Source organism: Oenanthe melanoleuca, chromosome Z (genome assembly GCF_029582105.1).
Source record: "Oenanthe melanoleuca isolate GR-GAL-2019-014 chromosome Z, OMel1.0, whole genome shotgun sequence".
In the NCBI taxonomy this organism is placed as follows: Eukaryota; Metazoa; Chordata; class Aves; order Passeriformes; family Muscicapidae; genus Oenanthe; species Oenanthe melanoleuca.
In genome coordinates this window covers 38,129,568-38,143,169 of record NC_079362.1, presented here as the reverse complement: position 1 = coordinate 38,143,169, position 13,602 = coordinate 38,129,568, and the positions used below count along the sequence as shown (strand labels likewise).

The window sequence follows — 13,602 nt, the reverse complement described above, 5'->3', positions numbered from 1 at the left end:
ACAGCCACGTGTGTGAATGGAGCAGTTTGTTTAAATATAACTATTCAACTTCAACTGACTTTTGTTTATTTGTTTTTTTTATTGACAGCCAGATTTAACTGGCTATTAATAAAAACCGTAACTTTCAGTTTTGTATGAAATGTCTAAGTTTAGGCTTGAAGGTCACAAATTTAGTGAATAAAGTAAAATGACTAAACATTATCTGCCACCTTCCTGTCTGCCTTCAGCTATTTGCAAGCAGCATATCTGACTACATCCAACTGCTAGACTTTATTATTTCTAGTGCCTGATAACTGTCTCTGTCTGCTTGGATGTGCCTGTATGTGTTTTTCTGCAGTGAAAATTGGATGAACACCTGCATTTGGGAACAGAATGGTCAATACCGTGAAGGTGTCAGGTTACTGCTGTCATGTGAAATGTATACTAGAACAGGTAACCATTACTAATACATATGCACTTGAGCAATGCAAAAAGATATTTTTTTTGTTGAGTGTGAGAACATTTATTATACATTATTTATATATTTTCACATTTATGATATGCACACTCTTTGCTGCATCAGAAATCCATGCACAACTGAAATAGGTTTCATGCACTTGAGAAGGTAAGCAATGCCCACAACACTCCTTTGGTGTGTAGCTAATATGATGCCATCTACTTGTAGTGGAAGTGATTTCACATATCCCTGGATGCCCTCAGAGCTCCTTACAGAAAAACTACTTCTCAGAGAGCTAAGGTGGTTTTTTGGGGAGTGCTGAAATTTGCTTTGTGTGAATTACATCGACTTGTGTAGTTCTTTTCCTATTTTACATAACTTCATAAACAACCAGAGTGTCATAAAAGTGTTCCTAATAAATAAAAACATTGACATTAAGTGTAAAGGAAAAATAAATGCTTGTTGAGTCCGCTTTTCTTGGATCTTCTCATGTCACACTGACATAGAGTAGGGATAAGCTGCACTTACAACACCATAAATCAGTGGTTAAGCTAACAAATATAATAGATCTGCTTTTCAAAAGAGAAATCTGGCATTTCTCTATTTCAATAGCCCATGTCTGTGTCCTTTAGTGATGGTTACAGTAAGGTAAAAGTCCAGTTTTTTGATAAGTAGCAGCTAGTTTAGGTTGTGTTTGATCTACCCCACCAAAGAAAAAGTTAATCTTAGGTGTCTCAGGTGTCACATTTTAGAATTGATATTCCTCAATTTAGTACTCCCACTAAAAGGAAAACCACAAACCTCTGGTGGCAGATGAAAGGCAGAGATTACACCTTGAGATAAGAACAATTTATGGAAGTGGTAATGAGATAGGAAAACAACACCAATAACAGAGTATTCAAAGAGAGTGTAATGTACATACAAAATTACTGACCAATGTGTCCAACACCAAGGCAATGAACAATGGCTGGTGACAGCTCCCCCACCCCAAGCCACTCCCACCTTCTTCCCAAAAGCATCCTGGACTTCCTACCCCAGAGACGGCATGAGGCAGTGTAGAATAACACCCACACATGGCCATGGAGCTCTAGGATCCACTCCCTAACAGCTACTGTGAAAAGTCAACTCTGTCCTGGACCAAACCAGGACACTGGGTTACAGAAAGTGGGAAATAAGTAGATGCAGAAGAGAAACACCAGTTTTGCAGGGCAAAAGCAGCTGCAACTTTATTATTTTTCAGCATTGCTTTTCTAATGGAAAATAGCCACTGAGAGAAACAATTGCATGTTTTTTGGGTCAGTTTTTATGAAAAGAAACTGATACTACAATCCCTTCTGTTTTCAATAACAGGAAAATGTTTTATAAATTTTTAATTGTTTTAATCCTTCATGGAATAAGAACATTTTTGTGACAGCTTGTTTTTTTTTCTGTGGCACATTTTGACTTTGCAAAAGTGAGGACATTTGGTAACACCTGGTGTTCTAATTAAATATTGCTTTTAAAGGATAAAAAAAGCATTTCTGTGAGATCAAAATGGTTTAATTTTTATTCTGTTTCGAAATATATCAGATGTATTCCTATCTACATCTTTAGTATAAATATAGATTCAAAGTAAATTTCTATCTGGCACAATATTGTTAGAGAATAATAGCTGATTAGACTTATGAGTCTTCTTTACCAAAGAGTATCAGAAGACAAAACAAATGAATGTTTTAGTCCAAAAGACTAGTATTTAGATACAGAGACACATAGGTAAATAGGGCACACTGTTATTACCCTGTGTTTAGTTATTCCTACCTTTGTTTCACCTAACCCAGAAGAAGATGCAGAAATTGTTTGGATTAGTCTGTGTCAGGTATGGCAAGTGATAATTTGCAAAGCAATTCTGTGCTGTTATGATTCACTGCCTTCTATTTCAAACTCTCATACTAACTTGCTCTTACTACTCTAACATTTGTCAGACTGGCTCACAATAAAGACTACTGATCAGTAGTCTTTTTCTTACACACCTCAAGAAAATAAAAGTATTTTTTTTCTTTTCATTTAAATTAATTATTAAGATCTGTAAATGTTCTTATATGTTGATCAGAAAAGTCTCCTTTTTTTGTTTTCTCCCATCATTCCATTAAAGAATGTGTTTCTCCTCCTGGACAGTTGATTGGGCTAATCCTTAATTCCCTCTACTGTGGCTCATCATGACAGACAGAACATCTTACGTCTGCATTAAGCCAGACTCTGTGAGCTGTGCAAATGGAAATGTGCAATTTTGCATGCAGCTGTCTGAATGTATTATCCCTATTAAACAAGCCGTCCTTTCCAAGCAGTATGTTGTTGTCACTTGGAAATGCAGTTACATAAGAGAATCCTGATACATCACAGTAATAATATATCATGGAAAATTAGAGTTGTCTGCTTCTCATCTATTGCTTTTCAATTTTTTTTCCCCCTGTGGCATTTTTCTTGCACTGAATTTCAATAGGACTTTAATAGTAGCTCTAGTATATAGTTTGGAAAATGGGCAGAATCTGACGTTTTGGTTGCTCAGCAGCGTAACTGCTGGTTTATAGGTGCATGCAGAAGATCAGAATCGGGCCTAGTGCTTGCTGTGTTTGCACTGTAACTTTAAGCAACAGTTTTGTCTGGTGAGGGAAGAGCCTCAATAGACAGTGGGGTCATTTGCTCTTTCCGAGTTTTCATGTGCGCCTGGACCTGCCTTGCTCGACCTTCCAGCCGCAGAGTCCATTCCTGGCGAAGTCTGCAAAGAGAGTACAAGTGCTTAGCAGTTATTGAGCCAAATCCTTCAAATGTATCCAGGGCTTTTCAGCAGGGTTGAAGCTTTCCTCTCTTTCATCACCAGAGCACTTGTCCTGTATTTATTTACCAATTACACATCCCTCTAGCTTGCTAGATTGGGAATGCAGGGAGAAAAGGATAGTGCTGATAGTATCAGTGGTTGACATTGCTGGATTCCGAATGAGTCAAACAACTGCTGAAATACTGTCACTGTAAAGAACTCTGTTTTTCCCTCTGGGGTATTCTCAAAGCCACGCAGGAGTACTGCCTATGCAGTAAGGTCATTCAACATGTAAATTAAAAAATAGAGTTCTTCCCCTAACCCCTCAAATTCTGCTGTAAAATGCTGTGGAGAAGAGCAGGCTGAACTTAAAATATGTCCTTCTGGGTGAAAAAGAAAACAAAAACAACTCTGCAGACCTTGTATGTGTTTAATGAAAGGAGTTGATGTCACATGCAAGAGGAGCCACATAGCTTCAAGACACTAGTATAGTAAAAACAGAAGAGAAAATCTTTAGGGACCATTGCAGAATATTGCTGCCTGGGTTGTTTTCTGAAGGAAATGTTATGAAACACCTGACCCAGCAATGTTTTAAGATTAGATACTATATAGTAATGCCAAATGTATCATAGAATCTATGGGGTTTTAAATTACCTTTGGTGTGGTGAAAAGAACAGCAGCCAATGATTTCATCCGAGAATAACTCAGCAGTAGCTCTTTCACATAGGTGCTTGTGTTATCTTAGATTCTGAGTTTAGTTTTACATTGTGTCTTAAACAACCTAGTCTTCAATATTAGTAGTCAAGGGATTCACTTAGTGTGCAGGAGACTCTGATTCAAAGTTCTGAGTGGCCACAAGTTGAACAAATATTTGAAGCAGTCCACCAAATTTGTGCAGAGTATCTGTACCACAGTATAGCTATATAGCTTTCTCTAGGCAGTCCCTGTTGTTTCATAGTGCTTTGTAAATGCCCTCTCTCAAATAAAACAAGAAATAAATCCCCAAAACAACAAAAATCCCACAATTTTTTTCCATTGAATGGGAAAATCTCATTGTGTAATTTCTTCCTTTGGGTTTATGTGATGTGAAGGGCTGTTAAACATGACAAAAGTGCCAGGGATTTTTTATTCTACAGATTACGTGGGTCGTTGTCCCTTTAATGTAATATTATTTTGTTTATTTATTTGTTTATGTAGCTGTACCAGTTCTAGGTAAAATTCCTGCAATTTTCTGGCTGTCACAAGCCATAATTCCAAAGTGCTTTATTTTCTCATAGCTATGCTCCAAGGCCTTTGAAGAATGCTCATGAGGTTTAGGGGTGAGGGGTGTCTGAGTTTCCATGCAGAAGAGCCACGGTAATATGAGACAAGCAGCTGTGAGAGGAAAAGTGCCAAAGATCCAGAACACAATCTGTGCTATGAATAAAGCAGTACAATAACAGGTTACCTTATTTTAAAACACGTGATGACATGCCTTGCTGTCTTGTGGAAAAGAAAAAACACCACTTACTTGTTCAGGGCGCTTTTGCTTAGCCTAGACTCTTCAGCTTCATGTTGCTTAGTTTGCTCTTGGATGACCTTTTCCCAGAAGTTCTTCAGCTCTTCCGCATCATGACCACCCATCCTGTGGCGTTGAAAGTTTGTATGCTTGCTCATTTTCTGAAAAGCAATTTGGAGGTCAGAGCAGTCAAAAGCCTAACCTGAGGCAGATACTGTGTTACTTAGCCCCTTGAAATTTCATTCTCAGGAAGTGCTATTAAAATAAAGTATGTCACCTGAAAAGAATAGGTAACTGGTGTGTAGTCTGCCTTGAACCAAAATATAAGGCATTGAAACAGGCCTTGGGTGACAGTTGAATGGCATAACTATATTTTTGCTACTGAGTAATGACTGTGTGTGGCACAGTTCACTGAAATATTGTGGATGCCTCAGTATGTGTGAGAATTTAAGTAATTTTAGAAGAACTTGTGAAAAATGCTTTCAAATATAGTGCCATTGTCACTGGAGTTCAGATTAGATGTGAAGAACTTTCCTATTTTCTATCTCCCATATTCTTAAAACAGATCATAGATGTTTTATCTCAGGGAAATGCATTGCTCCTAAATGATTATTTTTGCTACTCCAAATAATGTCTTGCACAAAATATGCAAGGAAATTATGAATCTGAATTGAAACAAACACACAGTTTGTGTTTGTGTTTGCTCCCTGGGGAGCTTGTTATGGTCTTGTTCTATATTTTATCAAAATTCAGTCTTAAATACTCTTAAAAGTAGAGCTCATTAAAATATAGGGATCAGTTCCAATAAATGATAAAAATGACAGAAAACAGGTGAATTTCTCCTTGCTAAATACATGTTATTTTAACATTAAAATTCTCATGTCTGATGTTCTTGCTGATATTATTGTGTTGGTTATCCAACCGTAATGATACTTTGAAAAGCCTCTTTCCTGAATCAGCCTCTTGGAGTAAGCCCCACCAGAAAGTGGGAGGATACAGGAAAGAAAAACCCCCAAACCCTAAACTCTAGATTTGTCTGTGACTACATCAGCACTTAATTTGAGGGTTGCTATGAAATAAATTCCTTTGCTTCCTTGCGTTTATCTGTATTCTGCTGTCATTAGATACTTTTGCCAACACTACACTCTGTAATGGTGATGAATTAATGCCTCACAGACCCTGATACGTACTTGCGAATCTTCCTAGATGATGTCGTACTTTAGAAGCTATTCCTGATAAATACAGCAAAGATTATGCTAATGTAGGCCAATCTGAAGAAACTTTTGCTTTGCACAATGCTGTAAAGTGGAAGATCAGAGTAAAAGGAAAGGATAGTCTGATATAACACAATTAAGGCAGATTACTGAAAAGTTACTATCAAATACAGTATTTGAAATCCCTTGCACCTTCAAAGGACACATAAGTAAGTTCTGGGCATCATTCTAAATTGAGTGTTTTAGATTTGTCATAATTTTCATAAATACTTTTGTTTTTTAAAAAGTCAGCAATAGCAAATAATTATGTCAAACTTGGTGCAAAGTCTGACTGGAATAGAAAAACTGATTAAAAAAAAGAAAAATCTCTTTGAGATACATTATTTTTCCATTGAGAAGTCCAGTTCATTAAAGATCAGCACAGCCCAACTGGAGTGGTAAGCATGAATTGGTTAGATCATGTAATATAACCTCCTGTGTGGTGGAGTACCTTGAGTGGTTAGAAAATTGGTCCTCTCCACAGCAAGGTCAGCAAGAGCTGCAATATCACCAAAACAACCAGGTAGTTTTCTCTGAGGCAAAGAGCATATTTCTAGTATTTCCCTGGATGTGAACTGGGGATGCTGCAGATGTAGCACAGCGTGATACAGCCTGAATTGTTGCATTGGTGTGGATACAGAAGCGGTACTAACACTTTTTGGTAAACATGTTGTGTTTGGCAATGAATACTATCTAAATGGAAATATGGGTAATCTTAATAATATTTTATCTCACACTGAGGCCCCAAAATAATAGTATTATTTAAGGCTTCATCTTACAAAAAATATGCACGTCACGGATGCACTGGAACATGCCCTATCTGTGTCCTAATTCCATAGGCCTTGAGCAGTGTTAAAATAAATGCTCTGGTAATAGCTTGTTACAGCGAGTGATGGAATCTGATTATTTCATCATTCCTGGATCAGCAGGTCACACGGGTCTTCGCACCATTTAGAGGCTCTTCTATCACTAGCAGCTGCCCACTTGACACTCTACAGATAATTATCCCATTGCCTCAGAAGCCAAGTGCAAGTTGCTGACAAACTGAATCAGTGTGCCCTCCAAACCCTTTTATACTTTGCCTCATATAAGAATCTGCCATAACACATTAACCTTTAATTAGAGATTAAATTTTTATGATTATTAAACTTCTGGTTGATGTTCTCCAAATGGTACAAAGAGGGTCTCCAGTTTCTATCTGAGTTTTAAACTGATTGGATTTTGCTGATGTACATGAGGGTTTTGGCTGCTCCACTCAAAAAAATATGCTGTAATCAGTGAGGTACCCAAATGAAAGAGGTACGTCTGCAAGTTTTAGTCTGCTAGGTCTGTGGGTCTTTTTGCAAGTCAAAAATATTTGGTATTAGCTCCTAGGAATGTCAGTGACAGTTAATATTTCACATAACTGTGAACTATTTCATCAGCTATAACTATTTCATTAACTATGTTGCTGTGGTCCTTGTTAAGATAGATTCTTCATGTAAAACTTTTGAAGACTGTACTGTCTGCTGACCAGCCTCTCTCATGGTGTGTGAAAATATCCTATTTTTGAGCCTGGCATTATGACATGTAGGTGTAGAGACTAGGGCTCATGTGCACTGTGATACGTCCTTTTCTTTTTTTTCTAATTGAAAGATTCTTCTCAGGAGTTTGGTTTGGATTTCTGAGTAACCATTTCTACATATATTAAAAAATCTTCATTATTGCTCTCGATAACATTTTGTTGATGTGTGAGTTTTTCTTTTTTAGATGTCCCAATGACACAAATTGTATTTACACTGACATCTGGACTTAATGCCATCAAAGTTCTTGATTCATTCACTCAGACAACTCAGGGTTCAGTAACAAGTAGAACAATTAGTCTTTCCCTGTAAGTAAAAACCACACCTTCTTACAGTCACTTGATCAGTTTTGTCCAGGTGGAAAGTGAGCAAAGAAAATAGGTTAATCATTCCAGGAATATTAAAGGAAAGACAGGGAGGTGTCTTTCTGACTTCTAATGGCAGGTTGTTTTAACATGTTCATCCAATTAAATGAATGCAAAACAACCAGGAGCAAGCCCTTCTATTAATTTAAAAATTTTCATTTAGAAGACCTGAAATATTGTAAGTATTATTTATTAACTGAAAATTTATGCTATAAAACTTTCTACAATGTATTTTCTATGAAGGGTTACTAAAATGCACATAACATTGGTGCAAGATGGAGTCTCTTATTAAATCTTCAACTAAGATAGTTATGGAGGAACTTGGTTATATGGGTTTTGCAGTCCTACCTGCCCATATGAAGTATTGTTTACTGCATTTTTAGAGAGCCAAGCTGATAAAACAACATTTAAATTAGGATGAAATTAGATCTTGGTTAAAGTGGCTTATGCATTTTGTAGCTCTGAACCTCAACTGTCAAAAAAATGTAAGTGTGCACAAAAGAGTTTTTAAAGCATTCATCATTTACAGAAATTAATTTATATGCTAACATATTATTAATTTATGTGGAGAATGTCCACAAGAAGAAGTAATTGTAAAAACAAAATTAATGGCACTGTAAAAGAAAAATCTCCTACATTTATAATCAAACCATAAATCAGAGGGCCATGCAGCAATCTGTAAGACAGCAAATCACTCATGAAACACAGACAGCACCTACATATAATACATTGTTTTATACTCAGATAATCATGGAGTCACAGAATATGCTGAATTTGAAGGGGGACACAAAGATCATTGAGTTCAGTCCTGGCCCAGTACAGCACCATCCTCAAGCGTCACACCATGTGCCTAAGAGCATTGTCTAAATGCTTCTTGAAATCTGTCAGGCTGTGACCACTTCCCTGGGGATCCTGTGCCAGTGCCCAAACACCCTCTGGCTGAAGAACCTTTTCCTGATAATCCAGCCAAAACCTCTCCTGACTCACCCATTTCCTTCAGGCCTCTCACTGATCACTAGAGTGAAGAGGTTGATACCTGCCCCTCTCCTTCTCCTTGTCCCAGACACAGTTTAAAGAAGGTTTGAAGTGTGAATGATGAGCACTTTTCCCTCTATGGATCTGTCCCATACAAGGGAGAGGAAATTTTGCATCTAGATGTAAACTATATGCAACTTTTGTTCACTGGTACAAAACAAGTATAGAAACAGACATTGGTACAATCCTTCTCTCATTTAATCTGATCTGCATCTGAATGTGCTTTGGTAAACTCTTAAATTAGTAGGTTTCAAAATGCTCTGGTCTTAGCTCCTGCCTGGTATGCATACTTTGAATTATTCTAATCTCAGACTACCTCTGCAAAAATTAATTTTAAAAAATATCTGGTGCAAGTAATTTCTCTTCTACACACTTGATAATTTCTACTTTAGACTCTTCCTGGAGAAATTTTAAGAGTCAGAAATGGCTCTTGATATTTTGAACAAAATTTCTATTTTGAGTTACCTTAATGTGAAATAAGCAGGAGAAGAAAATATTTTCTAACATCCCAGGAGGCATTTTTTGCCTTTTTTTCAATCTTTCTACATGTATCTTAAGCTAGCCATAGACTTGTAGGCAAAATATTTGTGCTTTTAATTTTTAGTGAGAATTATTTCAATATACAGTAAAACTATTAATTGAACATGTTTTGAGAAAAATATAAATGTGATTTTTAGTCTGAATTATGCAAAATTTAATAATTGGTTTGGCTAACAAAAAGAAAATCACCTTATGCTTTTTTCCGTATTGGAAAATATTTTAACCAGTAATGTAAAACAATATTTGAACATTTCCAAAGTTTATTTCCAAAACTTTTGCTGAAAATCAAAGTCTTTAACAAGAATTATATTTTTTATATGTGTGTGTGTATGTATATATATATATATATATACATATACATATATCTATATATCTTTAAAGTATTTCCTTTCTAAAAGTTGGAGGTAAATCTAATTTTAACTCTTTCAATGAATTTGATGATTCAGCCAATTTTAATATGGAACACGAGCATGTTTCTGGAAGAATTTCCATAGTCACTTCAGAAGTTTTTTTGGTGACCATTGTAAACAATGGAAAGATTATCTTTGACTTTAACTAAACTCAGTCCCTTGGGTGATATCATAACCATGAGCTGGTTTATATTCGTCAGAATGCTAATTAATATCTTATTCCTTTTGCCCTTCACTAGGGTTTGTTTGCCTAAGCATGAAATATTTTCCATCATTATACATCTACTACAGTACAGTTCAAAGTCTTTTTATAGTACTCTTTAAAAACATTTTTAAAAAAGCTCAAAGCTCTGAGAAGTTTTAAATTACATGGTATAGAATGCATAATTTTGATGAGTATTCCCTTACACGTTCTTTTTATGGTGGTTTTGCTTTCAGTTGAAGTGTATGTAATACAGAAGATCTAGTAATACTAAAAAATATAGTAACAAATAATAGCTTAATAACAGAAATTATTATTAGAGTAAAATGAAACAGTGGAAGGATACCTCTTACATTTTATAAATTACATAGGATCAGAATAATTTTTATAAACGTATACTGAAAGGCACAGAATTCTAGGTCATGGAAGGAACAAGAGGAAAGCACTATTCAAATTTGCATGATTTAACAAAACATAAAATTAGTGTAATGTACCCATGTATATCTAGGCAGGTTTAATAATCAAGACAGGAAGAAAAAATATTATTTTGGCCAAAACACAAGAATATAAATGCTTACTTTGATTGTATAGTAGCTTCCTCTTCTGTCAAAGTATGGTTTTCTTGAGTGATTACTGAATCATGTCAGTTTTACCCCTGGGTTCCCCTTTTCAAGAGAACTCCAACTGCCAGGAATAACTGATGAAATCTATTCACCCGTCACTCATTTTTATTTGGGAGTGATGACATCTGCTATTATGAATTAACTTAATAGCAGGGGGAAAAAAACCCAAACCCACAGTCTCATTTTGTGAAGTCTGCAACACATCACGAGGAATGACCAGACAGTTACAGGGCACAAACTCTGAATGCCAGGTTTGATCTGTGCTATAAATTTTGGCAGGTGCCACTGATGTCATAACTTGGCTCTGGAGAAACAGTTGCTCAAGTAAGATCCCATAAGTGTGGCTCACTGTAGCATAACGTCCTTACTACTTGGAAGAATTCAGCACTGTCCTCTCCAAGAAAAAGGATAGATCTGAAAAGAATATATTGAATAACACGTCCTGTCTCACGTTTGTGCTACTGAGTGACTGACAGATAAATAGATTTCTTTTTCACTCCTTTTGAAGTGTTGGTCTGTAAAAGCACCTGGTAGACTACATGACAGGATTCCAGCTAAGCTGTTAATACACTCAATAGTGCAGGAATCTGACCAGCTGCAAGTTGAAACATAGCATATATAATTTGTTACAGAACTTAGCACTTCCACTTCTTGGACAGGTTCTTCCTCCCTCCACTGGTACTCCTGGGTTAACAGAAAAACACAAGCAAGTAAGGTGCTACATACTCTGACAAAACGAGAGCAGATAGTGACAGACCTGTGTTCAGCTTTTATTGGCAACGTGACTGCATAACATCTTGGTAGTTTGGCAAGTTCCACCTTGAAGTTAAACATGTTTCTCACTCCTGGTATTTCCAGTGAAATCTTGCTCCAGAATTTTCTGTGCCAAGTACTGTAAGTTTTCTTTTAATCTAAAATCTAAGTGTATGCAAGAGACAAGTTACCCTTGTCTTGCCTTCAAGCTATGTAGGGCAGAAATCCCCTCCCCTCTCCTTCCTTGTTTTGATATTATAACATTTAAAGACTTTGGACTCTTCTTGTACTCATTCTCTTGATAGGATGTATTATGGTCTCATTGAACACAAGCATACAAGAACTGTATGCCACATTCCAGCTAAGTATTAGTCCCTAGTATGCTTCCTTATTTTGTTTAAATATAACAATTGGAATCTATAATCACTTTTATCTTTTCCAGAGAAGTACAATGCTCCTTACAACTTTCTAATTGATTCATACACACACCTAGTTCTCCTCTTATTTTTTGTAAATAATAAGGTTCAACTGGTAACAGAAATTTAATTAGATCTCAAGTTCACAACCTGCTTTTTGTGCCATTTTCTCTATTTCAATCCTTCCAGGAGTTTCTTTCTTTTTTTTTTTGAAATTCAGTCCTCTATTCTTATGACAACCTCTGTGTCCTCCAGAAAATTTCTTTGATTCACTGCTTCATTTTGTGCCAAATGCTTCTGCTCAAAACAATAGTAACATTGTTTCTAAGACAGCTCAGAATGAATTCCGTTTCTAAACTTCTCGCAGTTAGGAACCTAACAAGGTTAGCTCACTTTAAGAACTTCTAAGTTTAAATAGGTAAGTCCTGGTGAGATCATAAGAAGTAAAAGTGGGTCCCTCTAGATAAAGAGAAGAAGACGGTAAAGACGAGGCACAGAAGTCTACCTTATCTCCATAAACATAAAGAGTAACATAAAGAGTAACAGGTTATTTATTGTGTGCTGGATGTGGTTAGTAGATGGTGAGAACAGAGAGAGATTGCAATATATCATTAAGTATCCTTGTAGAATCCATAATTAGTTCAGATGAACAGCTAAATTAATTTTTCCACTAATCAATTAATAAAACCTCAGCATTGCTACTGTTAATGTAGTTTAGCCATGAAATGTAACGAGAAGCTGGTAAATCACTGTTCCAGGACAGACTACTCTGACTGATGGCTGATCCTGGATCCTAGACAAATGCCCAAGCTGCTGCTGATGGTGTCAGACTCTTACAGTTTTCTCATCTTCTCATCTCCTCTTCATATAAATAATGCAGAACTCTGGGCCTGAGAGCCAATACCAACAGCATACTTGTTTGATCTCTTGTATGTCTCAGAGGTGTGTTTTGCACTTTCCCAGACTATCAAATATATTGCTATACATTTTGTCTTCTAGGTATCCTAAGGCATACCTTTTCATGGCAAATGACTTACAGAATTTGTTTTGGAAAATCTGAGTTTTGCTACAGTGCAGACATAAAACAGATCTTGAAATCCTGCTTGTATTCTTGTGCTGAAACTCCCCAAATTCAACATCCCTGAGAACTCACACACAGTTCCACTGTGCAATGTCAGTGGTGCCTAGTGGTAAGAAAGCATAAGAAACACCAGACAGAGAATGAGGCTACAACAAGGCACACAGAAATAATCAGAGCTTTTTGTTCTTTGTAAATAAAGTGGCTGAGACAGAGGAAGCAAGACTGATTACTGTACTATCAGTCTGATACCATGTAGAGATCAGCAGTATAGTCTTCTCCAGCCTTCTTGTTGTTCAGAGTCAGTTGAAACTGTCTGAAATGTTATGTGACTTTAGAAGTAGCATAGATTTTCTCTATAGACTTTTCAGACAAATCAATATTTTGAGTAAATTATTTCAACTTTATAAAGCACATAGACACCACTATATGTTTGAAATTTTACAGCCTAACCTGACAGTTCTGCCTAAGAATTTGACAAGTCTACAGTGCAGCTATCACAGTAAGGCTTTGACAGTAAGTTGCTTCTGCTCATTTGTAATGATTTAAATCTATAGGTCTTAGATAATGTTGTATTACACTGACATAGCCTTTGTTATAAATGACTGTGTTTTGGATGCTATATTACAGTAATTGA

General features: G+C 36.3%; 1 protein-coding gene across 1 annotated transcript; it reads right to left on the bottom strand.

The window, feature by feature from the left end:
* Positions 1-1,673: 1,673 nt before the first annotated feature.
* Positions 1,674-10,705, bottom strand: LOC130265147 (protein FAM240B-like). Its single transcript, XM_056513997.1, has 3 exons — positions 10,674-10,705; positions 4,741-4,889; positions 1,674-3,191 (listed from the first exon to the last, which is right to left on the bottom strand). The coding sequence occupies exons 2-3, from the start codon at positions 4,884-4,886 to the stop codon at positions 3,059-3,061; spliced, it is 279 nt and encodes a 92-aa protein (XP_056369972.1). The 5' UTR covers positions 4,887-4,889; positions 10,674-10,705; the 3' UTR covers positions 1,674-3,058.
* Positions 10,706-13,602: the final 2,897 nt, after the last annotated feature.

Excerpts from the sequence above, each read along its gene's own strand:
- LOC130265147 (XM_056513997.1), bottom strand. The coding sequence starts at position 4,886 with ATGAGCAAGCATACAAACTTTCAACGCCACAGGATGGGTGGTCATGAT. Across the intron at positions 3,192-4,740 it reads AGCAAAAGCGCCCTGAACAA|ACTTCGCCAGGAATGGACTC; the intron begins GTAAGTGGTGTT and ends CTCTCTTTGCAG.